General features: G+C 41.8%; 1 protein-coding gene across 3 annotated transcripts in view; it reads left to right on the forward strand.

Moving 5' to 3' along the window:
* ATG4A (autophagy related 4A cysteine peptidase) overlaps positions 1–17720 on the forward strand; it is a 54011-nt gene that overhangs the window by 19636 nt on the left and 16655 nt on the right. For 2 of the 3 annotated variants that reach the window (XM_045881314.3, XM_064574462.1), the window contains exons 2-3: positions 15613–15723; positions 17058–17129. In XM_045881314.3, the coding sequence (XP_045737270.2) occupies positions 15613–15723; positions 17058–17129 (183 nt within the window). Of the gene's footprint in view, positions 1–15612; positions 15724–17057; positions 17130–17720 lie in introns of those variants that run through there. The other variant, XM_045881323.3, reaches the window with a different exon arrangement.

Raw genomic sequence — 17720 nt, forward strand, 5'->3', positions numbered from 1 at the left:
CAATACATCATTAGTTTTTGATGTAGTGTTCCATGATTCATTGTTTGCATATAACACCCAGTGCTCCATGCAATACGTGCCCGTCTTGTTTAGTGACTCTAAACTTGAGACCCTGGCAGGACTGCTTAAGGGTAGCCATAAAAAAGGCAGAACCAGGTTTTGGATGGAGAGAGACTTCAAAGTAAACCCAGCCCTGAGCCCTGCCTCCTCCATGAAGCCTTCTCTCATTATGCTATCCCAGGCTCATCTCCTTTTTCTGACCTCCTGGTAACACTTGAGTATATTATACCATCAGCATTCATCTCATCGTACCGACTAAATTAGAACCTCAGTTACCTCACTCCTTCTGGGAAAAAGGCATTTTGAGTAACCAATTTTCTAAATGGCTCATGATTCCCTCTAAGCACCATAAGCTTTTAATATTTTAACTATCGTGAATGGAATTTTCCAAAGGGGGGGGGAACCCAACCAAGAAGCAATTTACTCCTCTGATTTCTTATACAGCATTTATGAACATAATCTAATTTTTTGAGTGAGGATCATTGTTATGACTATAAGTTATTATATGCTATAATGCAGTGGTATTCTAAGGCCTGTTGAAATGTGATTTAATGGTTGTCCCTGCACTGCACGGTCCCAGACCATTTAGTCTTTGTGTATGTGTGTGTGAGTATGTGTGAATATGTGAATCCATATTAGTTTTTTATGATACTCTGTTTCCTTGTCAGCTGGCCCTTCTTGCTGCTGTCAATCTACTTTTATAAAATCAGTTTTTGGGGCGCCTGGGTGGCTCAGTCGGTTAAGTGTCTGCCTTCAGCTCAGGTCATGATCCCGGGGTCCTGGGTTCGAGCCCCGCATCGGGCTCCCTGCTCAGCTGGGAGTCTGCTTCTCCCTCTCCCTCTGCTGCTGCCCCTGCCCATGCTCTTTCTCTCTCTCTCAGATAAAATCTTACAAAAAAAAAAAAAAATCAGTTTTTATCCCGTAGCTCAGAAGGTTCACGAAAGACTGGGACTCAATAGCTGAAGGGAATGCTTCTCAAGGGTCTTGAAAACTTCAGGGTTTACCTTCTCTAGTCTGTTTTGTTTATCTGTAGGTTTGCTCTAATTTGGAGAACTTAACTGTGGGACTAAGAACAAAATCTCCAGGAACAGGAACCACTGGGGCCCTTGAAACCAAATTACCCTGGTTTTTCCTTCTGTCAAGCTCCTTTCACACTGCATGACTCTCCAATCAGACATTTCCTGCTGGATCTGCTGGAAAGAATAGTTGGTGACAGGAAGCATTTTGAGGCAACTCTGGCCTATATCACTTCCTGTCATCAGAGGAACAAACATCAAAAGGTGACACTTAAGATTAACATAAGAATAAAAAAAATTAAAAATTAAAAATAAAAAATAAAAGAAAAGGCACTTTCTATTTGGGGCTCTCTGACGAGGAGTACTCAGGTCTCTGACAAGGAGCTCAGAGTGGGGAGTATTTTTAAATTTTGCTATTGTGGTCACGATGGATGGCAGAAAGTAGAAATGGGAACGGCCTTTAGGGATAGTTATTGTGAAATTCATAACAGAGAGGGGGAACTGTAGCATGAGTGTTGCAGAAGCAGTTGAAAGTTCTAGAAGTATGAACTGAGTATAATGGAAATTACATAGCTAGAGATACACTTCAAAGTCATAATTGGGAAAAGGAAAGAAACAGTTATTCATCCTACTTCCCTGTACACATCTGTTTTCAGTATTTATTATCATGGAATTGTTTCAACTTTTCAGAGATGTTAGAATTTGAGTGCACTTGCTGATCCTAACTCTCTGGTGAAATGTAAGATGTGCGAAACTGAAGTACAAGCTTTGAAATTCAAGTACATTTTCTCTTGGCCACGACCAGGCACAAGTTCTAATGAAACACTTAGCTTTGGGGATATTAACACTCACTTAAAGTTTACAAAGCACTTTTACATCCATTCTCTCATTTGATCCTCCCTATAGCCCCGTGGGGGAAGGTATTATCTACATTTTATGGATAAGGAAAGGGAATCTTAGTTTAAGAGAGTAGCCCAAAGTGACTTGCTTAGCAAAAGGAGAGCAGAAATAGAACCTGGCTCTTCTAATTCATAAGCTAGAGTTTTCTTCAGTCTACTATACTTTCTTCCACTAAGATGGGGGAAAATTCAATATATTTCTCTGATGAAGACCAGCTAATGCTATAGTAGAAAAGAAGAATTAATAAATTTGGGAATTTGTAATCAAAGTGAGCCTGCAAAATAGATAGCATTTTGGAATGCTAGAAGTTGGAAAACCCAATAAATTAGCCCTACATTTAATAATATCTGAAGCCCCAAAATACTTTCACTTGGATTTGATGTGTGTGTGTTGGGGGGGGGGAGAAATTTAGTACTATATCTTTGCTCCTGATAATGAAAGAATATTTTGTTGTTAGCATAATTCTGATCTGTACTGCCAATCTGTACCAGAAATAAATCCCGTATAGAGACTTACCTTTTTCTCTTTTCTTGAATTGAGGTATTGTTTACATACAGTTAAGTACACAAATCTTAAGCGTACAGCTCAGTGAAATTTTATATACGTGCACCCTCCACCCAGATCAAGATAAAGGACATTTCTTCCCTCACCTCCGCTGCTCCAAAGTTTCCGTTTTACCCCCTCCCACCAGCCAACACCACCCCCCAAAGGTAACAACTATTCTGACCACTATTATCATAAATTCGTTTTGCCTGATTTCAGATTTTATATAAACAGAATCATATTGCATGTACTGTTTTGTGTCTGGCTTCTTTTGTTTAACATGTCTGTGAGATTCATCTGTGTTTTGTACATAATATTAGTTCTTTTTTGTTGCTGTGTACCATTGCTATGAATGTTTCACCACAGTTGATCCATCCTCCTTGTCTTAGTCTGTTCACGCTGCTGTAACAAAACTTCATAGACCAGATGGCTTAAACAACAAACATTTATTTCTCACAGTTCTGGAGGCTGGGAAGCTCAAGACCATGGCACCAGCAGGTTTGGTCTCTGGTGAGGTCTCTCTTTCTGACTTGCAAATGGCTACCTTCTTATTGTGTCCTCACACGATGGAGAGAGATCATCTCTCTGGTGTCTCTTCTTATAAGGGAACTGATCCCACTCACGGGGATTCTATCCTCATGACCTAATTACCTTCCAAAGGGCCCACCTCCAAATACCATCATACTGGGGATTAGGGCTTCAACATATGAATTTGGGGAGAACACTAACACTGTGTTAATAGCACCCCATTGATGGACACTGGATGGTTTCTAGGTTTTGGATATTATGAATAAAGCTGCTATGAACATTTTTGACCATATATTTCCATGGACACAGGCACTCATTTTTCTTGGACATAAACCTAGGAGTGGAGTCGCCAGGGTAGGTGCAATAAAAAGACATTTTTAACTTAGAATAAGTTAACTTAGTATTAATGAAAGAACTGATGGCTGGGCATCTTATAAGAAACCCCACTTTAGGAGTTAAAAATGAATCTGTGTTTTGTTTAGCAGATCAAGGTTTTCTGCCTGGCAGATACTGGAGAGTATTTTTGCTGTGGTTGGTGCGCTGGGTCTTTCATGCTTTTCAGTAGATAGATATTTATTTTCCTGGTGTCTGGTACATAGTGTGCGTCAGGGATGAGGAGCCATTTTATTGCAAGCTGCATCTTTTTTAGATGGAATAAAGCTGTCTTTTTGGGGGGCAATGTGGCTCAAATAATGACAAAATAATTTTGGAAACTCAAGTTCACTTTACAGAAATTTGCCCTAGGGTTAACTTGGAATACAACTCTTGTTTTGTAAGTGAAGGTACATGTATAATTTTATGCAGTCCAAAAACTTAACTCTGGCAGTATAATTTTACATGACATCAAAGGTAAAGAATTTTTAAACATCATATGTCTGCTGGCAATGTTTACTAATGAAGTGTGATGTTGAAAGGGTATGGGGAAAATTCCCGTGGTCTGGGAAGCGGGTGAGGTGATTGTAAACAGAGGCAAAAACTGGGCAAGTGCCCTAAATGAAGAGTTACTGTTCCTGGAAAGGACTCGAGAGTTTCTCCCATTGTGCTGAACCAGTGAGCATGCCCCAAGACAGAGACCCACCTTAACCCCTTCCCTGACAAAGATGGTCACTTAGGTTTGGTTTGTTTTTAACAGAAGTTAATTTAATCATGTTTACAAGCCAACAACTAAGATTGGCATCACAGGCAATTACTTGTTGCCCTGTTTCTATTCTGCTCATGGTGAGATACCCAGACTTCCTCCTGAGTGTGTCTGAAAGCGTTCAGGGGCTCCATGAAGCCTGGGTTAAGTCCAGGAGCCTTACCAAGGCTTCCAAGGCCAACATCTCCTAGGCTCGTTTGCCTCTCCAGCCTCAACCCCTGACAGTCTCCACGTGGCCTCACCATTCCACAGTCTCTCAGCCCTTGGCATTTTGGTCCAAGCTGCTCCTCTGCCTGGAACATCCTTCTCCTACCCTATTTGCTTAGCTCTGATCATTTAAGGCTGTCCTGTCATCACCTCTCTTCCCCAAGCCTTCTCTGTACCCTAGGCTGGCTTAGGTGGTCCTCTGCTGTGCTTCCTTAGCTCCCCCGTGCAAACACTGACCATGCCACATAAAAATGAACTCTCTCTCTTTCTCTCTTCCCATTAGACTTGGGATTGCTTAACACGTGTTACTATCCCCAAGGCCTAGTACAATGTTGGCCATATGGTAGGTACTTCCACAAAGGATTGTTAAATTGATGTTTGTATAAATGTATAAACCAGCTTTTATTTTATTTTTTTAAAGATTTTATTTATTTATTTGACAGAGAGAGCACAAGCAGGGGGAACAGTAGAGGGAGAGGGAGAAGCAGGCTCCCCGCCAAGCAGGGAGCCCGATGCAGGGCTCGATCACAGGACCCTGGGATCATGACCTGAGCCAAAGGCAGAGCTTAACCATCTGAGCCACCCAGGCGCCCCTAAACCAGCTTTTAGAATTTTGTCAGTGTGCCCATTCATTCCATAAACATTTGATGGGCCTTAGGGGACAACTTCTTGCAAGGCCCTATGACTGGAGCTTTAGGGGATATGGAGATAAGCATTATGTGGACTGAGATGGGAGTTTGTTCCAATAGCAGAGAGATGACATGCCTGCAAATAATAATAATCTAGAGAACAAAGTGCCCAGTGCCATAAAAGAGATAAAAATATGGGACTGTAGAAGCTTAGAAGAAGGAAAAAATACTTCTTGGTGGGAAAGTTGGGGAAGAAGGGTTCATAGAGAAAGTAGCATTTGAGGTGGGACTTAAATATAAGTAGGACATGAATGAGCAGAGAGCCTCCAGTGTATCATATGGTTTCTTCTGGCCAAAAAGAGTAGATCTCCTGAAGGAATAATAAGCAGTGGAGAACAAATATAAATGTAGAAGGTGGCCATATTGGAGAGAGCCTTAAATTCCAGGCTGATGAGTTCATATTTGACTCCTATCAGTTGGAGCAATCTTGGAAGCCCGAGCAAGTTTTTGAGCAGCTCAATGACAAAAGTGAAGAGATCCTTTAAGATTAGTCTGGTAATTGTGTTTTTTAGTATTTTCTTAGTAAATTATTATTAATTAATTGCCAATAATTACTTTTACTAAATAGTGTGGAAAAACTTCAAGGCCTGTAGCTCCTTGACTTTTTTGCACTAGTCCTTTGTCAGTGGAAATCTAGATGAGGTAAGAGATCATATGACCAATTAGTTCTGAGAAATGAACATTGAAATTCACAGAGGAAGGAAACACTAGCAAGACAGAAATGGCTCATAAAAATGCATAGACACATAAAGAGTTGTTTGCTTAGGAACCGTGTCCAAAACATTGCTTCAGCTGTCTGGAAAAATCTGGACACAGTATATGAATTATATTGTTAATATTTATGCCTTTGGAGTAGTTTAGATCACTTCCAGTTAAAAATAATTAAACTAAAAAAAAATAATTGTACTCTTCTAACCTTGGACTGTCTACACTTACTCTGCCCTATAAACAGTGGGTACTGCATTGTCAGTTTCTTTTATAGTATGTTAAATGACCAGAGCATCTGATTTGTTTCCACCTTAGGCCAGGCCTTCACCACTTCATGTCTGGATTATTACAACAACTTTCTCATTGCTGTCCCTTGTCTCCAATGCCTTGGATGCAGCTTTTATTTTAACAGCAAGGTATAGTGGGAAGAATACCGGATGGAGAGTAAGGTTAACTTGTTTTGAATCCTGGTTATACTGCTCACTAGCTAATATGACTCCGGGCAAGTCTCATCAGCTCCCTGAAACTCAGTTCCTTCAACTCTAAACTGAAAGCAATGATCTCTGCCCTGGCCGTCTCAAGAGGCTGCCTCAAGGATCATGTGAACTCACTCCGAAAGCTGTCTGTTGCTTGGCTGCGACTTGGACTCTACCAGCTTGCTTTGTACCCTCTACCATCCAGTCCCGGGCCTCTCTCTAATCTCATTGCCCAGTATTCTCCAGAACTTAGCCCCCTCTCTGACACACACATACTTCATAGTATTCCCCTAATCTGGAATTTTCTCCTGTCTTATCTCTGTTCATCCTAGTTGAAGCAATCATTTAAGCACCAGTTAAAATCCCATGTCCTCTTCGAAATCATTCCTGATAGCTCTAATGCTCATTGATTTCCCCCTTTTCTGGATTTTGCTAGCATTCGGTTATTATCAACACTTGCTTATGCATTGCCCTTTATTGTTAGATTTTTTCATGGACGTAAGGCACATATCTTTAGATACTATGCTTTTATGATGCCTTTGATTGCTCATTTAACATTTAGTGAATGTTTCTGGGGATACATCCTCTGTATCCCTCACAGAACCAAGTACAGAACTTAGTAAATAATTGTTGGCTCACTTATTTAGAAATTCACATACAGACTCTCTTAAAAGAAAGAGACAAGTAAACCCATCTTCTTTCACCAGAGCTTGAGGTACCCCTCCTGACAACCCACCCTACCTCTACCTCCTACAGAACCATAGATAGGTTGTTAGGATAGGCCTGCCCAACAGAACTTGCTGTGATGATGGGACTATCCTATAGCTGTGCTGTCCACTGTGGTAGCCACTAGCCACATGTGGCTATCGAGTGCTTGAAATGGGGCTAGTGCAACTGAGTAACTTAAATTTTAGTTGTATTTAATTTTAATCAATTTAAGTGTGAGCAGCTGGATGTAGCTAGTGGCTACCGTATGGACAGTGTAGGTCTAGACCACTGGCTTTCCAACTTTTTTGATCCAACAATACAATGGGACATACATTGTATATTGCCACCCAGTTTATATACACACAAACAAGTCTCATGAAATGATATTAATCCTTATTACATGTGATATGTTCTAATATTTTTCCGTTCTATTTAATTTCATTTTTTAAAAATGCTGGTTGCGACCCACTGTGTAGATTTCACAGCCTGCTGAGCAGTTACAATGTGCTATTTGAAAAACACACTGCTCATTTTATAGATGGAGAATCTAAGGCCCAAAGAAGTGCAGTAAGTTCTCCAAGGTCACATAACTAGTAAGTGGCAGGGTAGGACTAGAACCTAAACTTTAGTTTTCCTAGGCTAGAGCTATTTTTAAGAGGGGTGAGGAGTGATTCCTCCTTTTCTTCACCTGCCAAAAAAAAACACCACATTTTTTTCTTAGAGAGAGGGCATGCACATGTGTGGGGGCGGGAGGGGCAGAGGGAGAGGGAGAGAGAGAATCTTAAGCAGGCTCCATGCCCAGTGCAGAGCCCGACCTGGGGCTTGATCCCACGACCCTGAGATCATGACCTGAGCTGAAATCTGGAGTCTGACGTTTAACTGACTGAGCCACCCAGGTGGCTCCACAGTTTTTATGTTAGAGAAAAATTATTTGATATATTCTTCATTTTTGCTAAATATTTTTATGATATCTTGCTCCCTACATGAATCGTAAGCCCTATATTTGAGTATTCCTGTTCTTTTGGTTTGGATACTGTCCAAAATCAAAGATACAATACCACAGGGACTTTTTTTGGACCAACTGCATGACGGCAACTTGGGAATACAACCACACTTTGCACTTAGTAGATTGAGTCTTAACAACAAAACCTGTTGATAAGTAATCAAGGTGATTCTCACCTCAGTTTGTGGGATAGTTGCCTCAAGTCTTGAATTATAAAGCCAATCAAATATTTTTTATACACCCATCCATCCATCCATCTATCCATCCATCCATCCATCCATCCATCCATCCATCCATCCATCCATCCATCCAATGTCCTGCCTTCTCTGTCTTATCAACGAAGATAAGCCTCACCAAAATGGCATCTTTTTATTCTTCTGAAAAATGCATCTCTCCAAAAAGAGCAGAGTTACCTTATCAAAAGCAAAAAGGGGCAGCAATTTAGAGGTGCAGTGATCTGTGTGTTAGGTGCATTCCTTACCAGTTCGTGCATGGAATCCCATTTCCTCATGGATGTTTCTAAATGCATTTCAGTCAGCAGATAGCAGACAATAATTTGTCCTTAAGTGAGAACAACAACAAAAATATACTTAAAGAAGCAACAAGTTTTTCAAAAGAATCACTTTAAAGATTTACTCGTTTTTATTTTAGAGAGGGGGGGGAGGGATAGAGGGAAAGGGAGAGAGAGAATCTCAAGCAGATTCCCCACTGAGTGCAGAGCCAGACATGGGGCTTGATCTGATGACCTGAGATCGCAACCTAAGCCAAAATCAAGAGTTGGACGCTTAACTGACTGAGCCACCCAGGTGCCCCCAAAAGAATCACTTTAAAGGAAAACCAGAGAGTCCAATTTTGCATTTCATTTGATTCTTACTGCCATTGTCAGTAGGATGAATTGACTGAAATCTGTAACAAATGTTTTATTTTGTGAGGCCAAGTTATTTATGGCCCACTTGACTTTTCTAGCTGTAAAGAGTACTATCGTTTGTCAGTCACTTAACAGTGGTCCCTCACCAACCGGACTGGTTATCCCTTTGCTGAATTTGCCCTGAAATTTGTGAGGTGCAGCCAGCACCAGTCAGTTCAATAGAATCTCCTAAAGCCATAAAGTCTAGCTGAATCCTAACCCTTCGGTTAAGGTTCTGTATTGTAAGTCTAAAATGATACATGTTTTCTTGGGGTGCCAAAGTTTATACTGGTCTGTAGAGAAATCATTCACGTCTTCTGCACTATTTGACAACCCAGCATCGCTAGGATTTGACTTGCTGAATACATTCAAGAAAACTTGCAGTTTGGGACATGACAATCCCCCTTGAAATGATGAGAATTGTTGTCCACTTCTCTATTTTCTAGGTTCTTGGTTGTCAGGAAAGCAGGGCAGTGGGAGGAAGAGAAATGGCAGATGGGGCAGGGTGTGTGCCTGGATGGGCAGAGGCTGGCGAGACCAGAACACTGAGTGGACCCAGGAGGAAGGGGGTGAAAGCACATTTTAGGCTGAGCTATGTTGTTTTGAATTCCACCTGCCTCCCGAGGCTCTGCCAATCTACCTGCTGTCTACCATGTCCCTCTTCACAATCCCTGTGCAGGTTGACTTCCTCCACTTTTTTTTTCTTTAACCCCCTCCTTTTATCAACCAAACCCATGAGTCCTACAGGTTCTGGCTAGATCACACTTTATCTCCCTACCCCACATCATGATTTTCTGCTCCCATTTAATCATCCACACTTGCAAACTGCAAGTTATTTTTGTCTCTCTCCCTCCCTCTCTCTCTGTATCTCTCTCTCTCCCCCCCCCAACCCCACCCCACATTCAGTTGCTTGCCAAATCCTTTTAATGTTCCCTCAACCAGGAATTTCTTCCCTTCCCCCTTCCCACTTATATCTTATTTCCATTAAGGCTCAGCTCAGATACCACCTTCTCACCCCCAGTTGGAATTAATCATTTGTTGCTTTCCACATCACTTTCTTTCTTTATGGAGTTATACTCGACACACAATAATCTATTAGTTTCAGGTGTACAACCTAGTATTTTGATTTTTTTGATATTTTGATATATTATGAAATGATCACCTTGGTAGGGCTAATTACCATCTGTCATTGTACAAAATTATCACAATATTATTGACTATATTCCCCATGCTGTACATTACATCACTTTCCTTTATTATAGTACTTATTGTTATTAGTTGTTTCCAGACCTATCCTCTCCACTAGATTAAAAGCTTTTGGAGGATGGATGCTACAGCTCAGTGATGTTTTAACCTCTGTGCACATAGTAGGTACTCAGTAAAAGTTTACAGAATGAATATATTAATGAATATTCGACCCTTACCATACCTATCTTCCATGGACATTTTCTTGTGTTTTTGAAGCTGTTATGTGATAGTATGTTAAATATATATGTACTGCTGAGAAGGCTGTTCTGGAATCAGCAGTATCCTGGCATGCTTTTGGAATCAGGTGGCCTACAAGGAAGATATGCTGCGGTATCTCGGCCCCTTCTGGCCCTGAGATTCTGTGACCATGACATTTCACTTTAGAGAATTTGTGTTGTTTGTGGGACACAAGCCCCACAGAATCTAGGAGCCTTCATGTACAAGTGTCTCTGGTAAGCCCTATTAGAAGATGTGTCGTTCAGAGCCATTTTCTCATTTGCTTGCAATTTTATGAAATAACCCTTAGAAATCTAGTCAATGATGGGAAAACGTATTAAAGTAAGACATAGCAGAAATGGCAGAGTGAGGGCCTCTGAAAAGTATCTATTCTAGCAATGGAAAAAACTGGCAAAAATGGTCAGAATCAACATTTTCAGAACTGTGGACATTCACCAAAGGCTTGCAACAATCTGGGGAGTATTTATTCAAGAAAAGCAGCTGCATTTTGGTAAGAATAGTAAGCTTCATGGTGTTTTCACTTGCCCTATGCCCATCCCTTGCTCTCCAGCCCTCTAGGAGCCTTGGGAATGTACAGCCTCCAATCACAGGGAAAGCCAGTAGCCTGACAGCCATTGCAGGACACAGAATGGGGTTGAAGTTCCTGTAAAGGAACTTCACGTTTTTATTTTATTTTTTAAAAGAGTTTATTTATTTATTTGAGAGAGAGAGAGAGAAAGAGGGAGAGAGAGCATGAGCAGGGGGAGGGGCAGGGGCAGAGGGAGAGAGAGAAGCAGACTCCCCACTGAGCAGGGGGTCTGACTTGGGGCTTGATCCCAGGACCCCAAGATCATGACCTGAGCCGAAGGCAGATGCTTAACTGACTGAGCCACCCAGGCATCCCAAGCCTCATTTTTAGAGAATTGTCATTATTTGATCTTTCTGATGGTTCCTTGGAAGACCCCACTTGCAAGACTGTATTTATTTGCCCTGATTTGGAGGGACAGGGGCTTTTTTTTTTTTAATAAAACTATTAGAGGTGCAGCCACTATGGAAAACAGTATGGAGGTTCCTCAAAAATTAAAAATAGAAATATCATATGATCTAGTAATTCCATTTCTGGGTATTTACCTGAAGAAAACAAAAACATGAATTAGAAAAGATATATGTACCCCTATGTTTGTTATAGCATTATTTACACTAGCCAAGATATGGAAGCAACCCAACTGTCCATCAGTAGATGAAAGGATAAAGAAGATGTGTGTGTGTATGTGTGTGTGTGTGTGTGTGTATGTATAATGGAATATTACTCAACCATAAAAACAAATGAAATCTTGCCATTTGTGACAACATAGTTGGATCTAGAGGGTATTATGTTAAATGAAATAAGTCAGGCAGAGAAATAATTTCACTTGTATGTGGAATCTAAAAAACAAAACAAGCAAACAAACAAACCAGGAACAGACTCATAATTACAGAGAACAAACTGGTGGTTGCCAGAGGGGAAAGGGGTGAGGGAATGGGTAAAATAGGTGAAAGGGATTAAGAGGTATAAACTTCCAGTATAAAATAAATAAGTCATGGGGACTGAAAGTATAGCATAGGGAATATAGTCAATAATATTGTGGGGCGCCTGGGTGGCTCAGTTGGTTAAGTGACTGCCTTCGGCTCAGGTCATGCTCCTGGAGTCCCGGGATCGAGTCCCGCATCAGGCTCCCTGCTGTCAGCAGGGAGTCTGCTTCTCCCTCTGACCCTCCCCCCTCATGCTCTCTCTCTCTATCTCATTCTCTCTCTCAAATAAATAAATAAAATCTTTAAAAAATAATAATAATATTGTAATAATTTTATACAGTGACAGATGGTGGCTACACTTATTGTGGTGACCACTGAGTAATGTATAAATTGTCAAATCACTGTGTGGTACACCTAGAATTAATATAATATTGTATGTCATCTATACTTCAATTAAAAATAAAATGATAAAATAAGAAAACCATTATAGAGGTAATTGATTAACTTCATGGCTGCCTGAGGCAGTAGATAACCAAAAAGCTTAAAAGAAAAAGCTAAGGAAGGTGGCACCTGGGTGGCTCAGTCGTTAGGCGTCTGCCTTCAGCTCAGATCATGATCCCAGGGTCCTGGGATCGAGCCCCGCATCGGGCTCCCTGCTCTGCGGGAGGCCTGCTTCTCCTTCTCCCACTCCCCACTGCTTGTGTTCCCTCTCTCGCTGTGTCTCTCTCTGTCAAATAAATAAACAAAATCTTAAAAAAAAGAAAAGAAAAAGCTAAGGAGTAGCATGTCTTGGAGCTTGAAAAGTTGGGGCATACCCCTGGGAATCTAGAAGACTATCTGCATACTCAGGGCTGCGTATATTCCCAGTGTTGTGTACATGCTCAGGAAAGACCTGAGGGGGCTCTAAGCTTTCACTCTGGCTGATCCCAAACTCTGCACAAGGGAAGACTAAGGCAGAGTTATCACCTGCCTGGCTGAGTGTGGAAGCATGTCCCAACATGTACACAGAGCCTCTTGGCCAAGACTGGGAGACTTGCTGTCTCCAGGAGTTTAAGGAAGTCTTTGTTCAGTTTTTAGCTGACCACTAAGCCAACCCAGCAGAGACTTCAGTGCAATAATCATTATTAAAGTAAAATGGAACAGAGTTAAGCCTGTTGTTCATCAGACCTTGTAGAAGCAAATTCTTGGTCCACCCAGCTGTGGTCTTTGTAGCTCTGCCTGTATAATTCCTATCTCTTTCAACAGGCTGAAAGGGCAGGAACTCAGATGGGGCTGATGTCTTGTTTCTTGTTTTTAAGACAAGATAAAGGTAGTGTATGAAAAAAAAATTTTTTTAAAAAGGACTGTTAGTCAGAAGTGATTCTGTTGGAAACGCGACTTCAGTTCTGCACCTCAGTGATGTCCCAGTTTGCTTCTTCATTGCTCTGAGTTCTTGTGGACGACCTATTCCCCTTTCATAGCCAGACTCTCCTGGATATACCCTCCCCATGTTACCGTTCTTTGCTTCTGTTAACCTCATCTTCCGTTCTGGCTTTCATTTGCTTCATCCACGTAGCTTCACCGGGGGCTGGCTGTAGCCTGACACACCGCATTCTGGGAGTCCATCTTCTAAGGGGAGAATCAGGAAGAATACAGACAGTAACGACCTTCTTGCTGGCCCGAGAAGTGCTGAAGAGCAAGGGGACAATTCTCTGGCTACCATTTTTGTCAGGGCCATCCAAACGAAGCAGCACAGTTCTCACAGGCTTGAAGGGGCTGTACTAATTTGACCAGATGGCTGGGCCATGACTCACTGAGACAGGGTTGGCGATAGGGAAATGTTGTTGTTGTTGTTGTTGTTGTTTGGCCAGTACTAAAAAAAGACCCAAGGCTTATATGCATACATGCTGTACGTTCATCCAGTGCCGCCCTTCCTCACCCCACCAAGGGAATGCCAGACAGGCTGCCCCTTTCCTGCACTCCTCTCAAGCTCCTTATTTTCTGACTCTGTTTCTAGGCTACACTGGATGGTCATTTTGACCTGATTTCTCCTGCCTGTGAGGGGTAGAGAGTAGGGTGGGAAGGTACATGGTGTGACTTACACCACCTCAGTCCACCACCTCCTGGGGATGGCCTGACCTGGGTGGTCATTTTTAGCCTGGTATTTCCTGGGCCTGGGCCAGAGGCTGAGGCCAGTGGAAGAAAGGGTAAGATGGCACAGTTTCCCTGGCAGATTCGGCAGTGATGAGCTTTCGCTGGGGAACAAAATGACTGCCTCATTTCTAACCTCTTTAGATTTGAAATACTGCCGGAGCCTCTAACCTTAATGATGAAAAACATCCTGAGGAGAAAAGCTACTTAAATCCCTGAAAGATTGGGCTTCTGTAATAAGTTTCAAGAAAAGCAGTATCCCTGGGTAGTGTGTTTCTAAAAGTGTAACTTGAAACAAATCGTAACTTCCATTTGCACAAATTATGCAAAGTATAACTTCAGCCTCCAGCCAAGTATTTTGAGCAGGTGGACCTGTTTTCATGATCAGATAGGACTCATTTATATTTAGGAACGTTTATTTCTATGAAAACAGCATGCTCCTGCCTTAGAAAACAAAGCCAAAAGAAAACAATTCCTCCTTTCAAGTGGGTTAAACATATCTCACAATGTCATTTTTACAGGAAAACTATTCCCACGGGGCTTTCAGGGGCTGCTTTGGGAGAGTCCCTGCAGCTGCTTGGAGGTGCACAAAAGGGCCCCTACTCTCTCTGAGCTCCCTTCCCCATAGGAGCCAGGGAGCCTCCAAGAGCTCAGAGAAGGTGGGTGTTGGATGTGTTAGCTTTGAACTTGCAGTGCATTGAAGTATGAACTATGAAATATACTGTCAATTTGATTTCTCTGGTTACAGGTTAAAATAGGTTTTTGTGGGCTAGCTTGGAAACTTATTTACCACCTACAATATTATTTTCTCTCAGAAAATTGCTTAAAGAGAACTTTTGAGATAGGACCCCTTCATAAGTCAGTCTTAACTCTTTTAGCAGACTCTTTCCCCACAGGTGGCACAAAAGTGACTTTTACCGCATCCCACATTATGTGCTCCTAAGTTCTGGGAGTCTGGCCCATGAACTGCAACATTTAATTATGTTTTATTCAGTTGGTTTATTTTGAGAGATAACCGCAGGCATCTGTGAATCCCAAGAACAAGTTAGTTTTATCTTCAGCTTCAAGATCCTTCTTTGCAGAAGTCATATGTGAATAAAATGGCAAATAAGAGTACTGTGAAAACATCTGGGCTTCCAGCTGAAATCTTACATTTTCACAGCTGTGTTAGCTTTCACGTTTGTCACAGCCCCTTCCAAAGCCACTGGCCGTTTGAAACCTCACAGTGTTCCCTGTGACGTGGGCAGAAGTTAGGTATGAAAACATTAGGTATTATCGTATTACCTCGACACACTCTTGCTTAGGAGAAGCTAGCTAAGTGGCTATTTACAAAAAAGACCCCATGACGGGAAGGTTCTGAAATGACTGCGACTGAATATTCAGAGATGGTGCCAAATGGGACCACGAGAAAGGGAAGGTAAAGATAGATGGTCAAAAGGAAATCCCTCTACTAAAGGATTTTGAGGCCTCCTGAGTATCTTTGTTCCTTAAAGAAAAGGATTTGCTTCCATGCGATTCAAGCCAATGACCTTCCACCTTCAGGACAGAGGTAATAATCAGTAAGCCACAGAAGCAAACCCCTTCCTTTACATTTTGCTGTAAGTTTCTCTCCTTTTCTTTCAGTTTTATCTAAGTATGAAAACCAGATTACTATTTTTGCTGACTACCTAGAAGAATTTCCAGATACAGATGAGCTGGTATGGATCTTGGGGAAACAGCATCTCCTCAAAACGGGTAAGGTTTGGTAGCATTTGTCTGTGAGAACCCAAATGAAGTGGGTGCCCGAGGTTCAGGTTCTGTCCATTTTTCCCTGTCGGGTTGGTGGAACGTTGTTTTGGTCACCATTAATGCCACTAGGTGGATATATGTGCCTTGCAGCCAGAGGAGTTCAAGCCTCAGACCCCTTGCTTGCATAGGTTCCTTCCAAGGCCCCGAGAGTCCCTAGCGGGGAGTTCATGTGGTCATAAGTGTTGGTACAATTTGAAAAAGTGAGATATATTTTTATTCTTCTCTTTAAAGGAGAGCCCCTGAATTCTGTAAGCCTTGGGTTTCATAAACCATGCACCCACTCCTAGTATCACTAACCAGTACTTAGTCTGCAATGCCTGGGCTACATACTTCTCATGCCCCTTGTGTCCTTTTCTGTCTAGATTCAAAATGCTGCCACCTAGGGGACTTCTAATCAGCCCATGGCTGTCAGAAACTCTCACACATTAAGGAGTCTTGTAGTTGTCGATCTTCCACTGACTGTTACTGTCTCGGTGTATTCTGACCTCGTATAGAACTTTTAGCCACTGCAGCTAGATGGGAAAGAGGCTGGGATATTTCTTCCCTACCCTTATATACTTATAGATTGGGGAAGACCTTTTCACCTAACACTGCTAACAACCCAGCACCCAGATGAAGCCTGAGCTTGGAGAGAGTCAACTCTGCTTTTTCTGTTTATCTGAGGAGAGATCCTCTTTGAAGGCCCTAGCATAGAGGAGGAGATAGGAAGGAGCTGATCACAATGCAAGAAATGCTTTGAAGAAAGACGCAAAAGCACTTGTGATGTTCTGTATCCATTTAGATTACAATGCCAGTTGCAATAGGTAGTATGGACACACTTTTACACCCTTAATTTGCTTAGCAGGGATCTCTCCTTTTTAGTTAAACATATGCACATGCACACACATGTGCGCCCCCCCCCCCCCCAGTTTTAGATAATGGACAGCGGGTACCGATGAAAGATCCAGCCAACTGTCATCATTCAGGCAGGGGCTGATTGCCTTGCTAGTGGGTTATCCTTGCTTTTCCTATTCCTTGTCTTTTGGCTGTGACCCCATGTTGCTCAGTGAGAGGGAGACAAGGAACCACCCAGCCAGTAGCTCTGGTCCAAACCTAGGTGAGGAGGAATGCTGAAATTACTTGGCTAAGATGAGATTGGGTTTCCTCTGCACTTCCCTAGCCCTCTTACAATAGAATTGACTGGTTATTTGAAAATGAGTTGGCTGCTGACTCAGAAATCAAAGGCAGATATCTTTAGACGGGATATGGTGATTTAATTGTAATTTCACATTTAATTACAGAAAAATCTAAGCTGTTGTCTGATATAAGTGCTCGCCTATGGTTTACATACAGAAGGAAATTTTCACCAATTGGTAGGTATATCATTTGTTGTGCTGTGCTTTCTTCCTTGTAGATAGCTTGCCTGAGGTTATCAGTGACTTCACAGAAACCTCAGAATTAACAGCTCACTGTGGCAAAGAACGGGCTTTAGGGGAATAGTTAAGTCTTAAACTATTTGGAAGTTTCATTGCCAAAGTGCCTTATCGTGTATGGTTCCTTGGCGTTAAGGTGTCACGCCAGCATACTTTTGAGTCCAACTCCAAGTGTTCAGGCACCAGATTGTATTCCTTGTTTTACTTCCTGGAGCACGAAGAAAGTCAAACTTCTAATTTGGGTAATATTTACTAAATTGTAATCCACTTCTTTGTGGAGCTACATGATCATTAAAGACAATTATTCCTTGAGAGAAAGAAAAGAATTCCTTTGTTTTCTTGCCCCTATGAAATGAAAGCACCTTGCCCCTGGAAGATGAATTATTATAGATTTCCTTGGAACTAATTATAGGCTGTTAGAGTACCAGCTGCTGTCTAGAAAAACAAGACAGGTCAATAATAGGCTCCCTTTAGAGAAAATCCGTAAAATGTTTTGTGAGTAGGGTGGCCTATTCCTGCTATCATGGCCCT

The sequence above is a fragment of the Mirounga angustirostris genome, unplaced genomic scaffold (assembly GCF_029215605.1).
Source record: "Mirounga angustirostris isolate CCGP_5_RB_7025 unplaced genomic scaffold, mMirAng1.0.hap1 SCAF_11, whole genome shotgun sequence".
NCBI lineage: Eukaryota > Metazoa > Chordata > Mammalia > Carnivora > Phocidae > Mirounga > Mirounga angustirostris.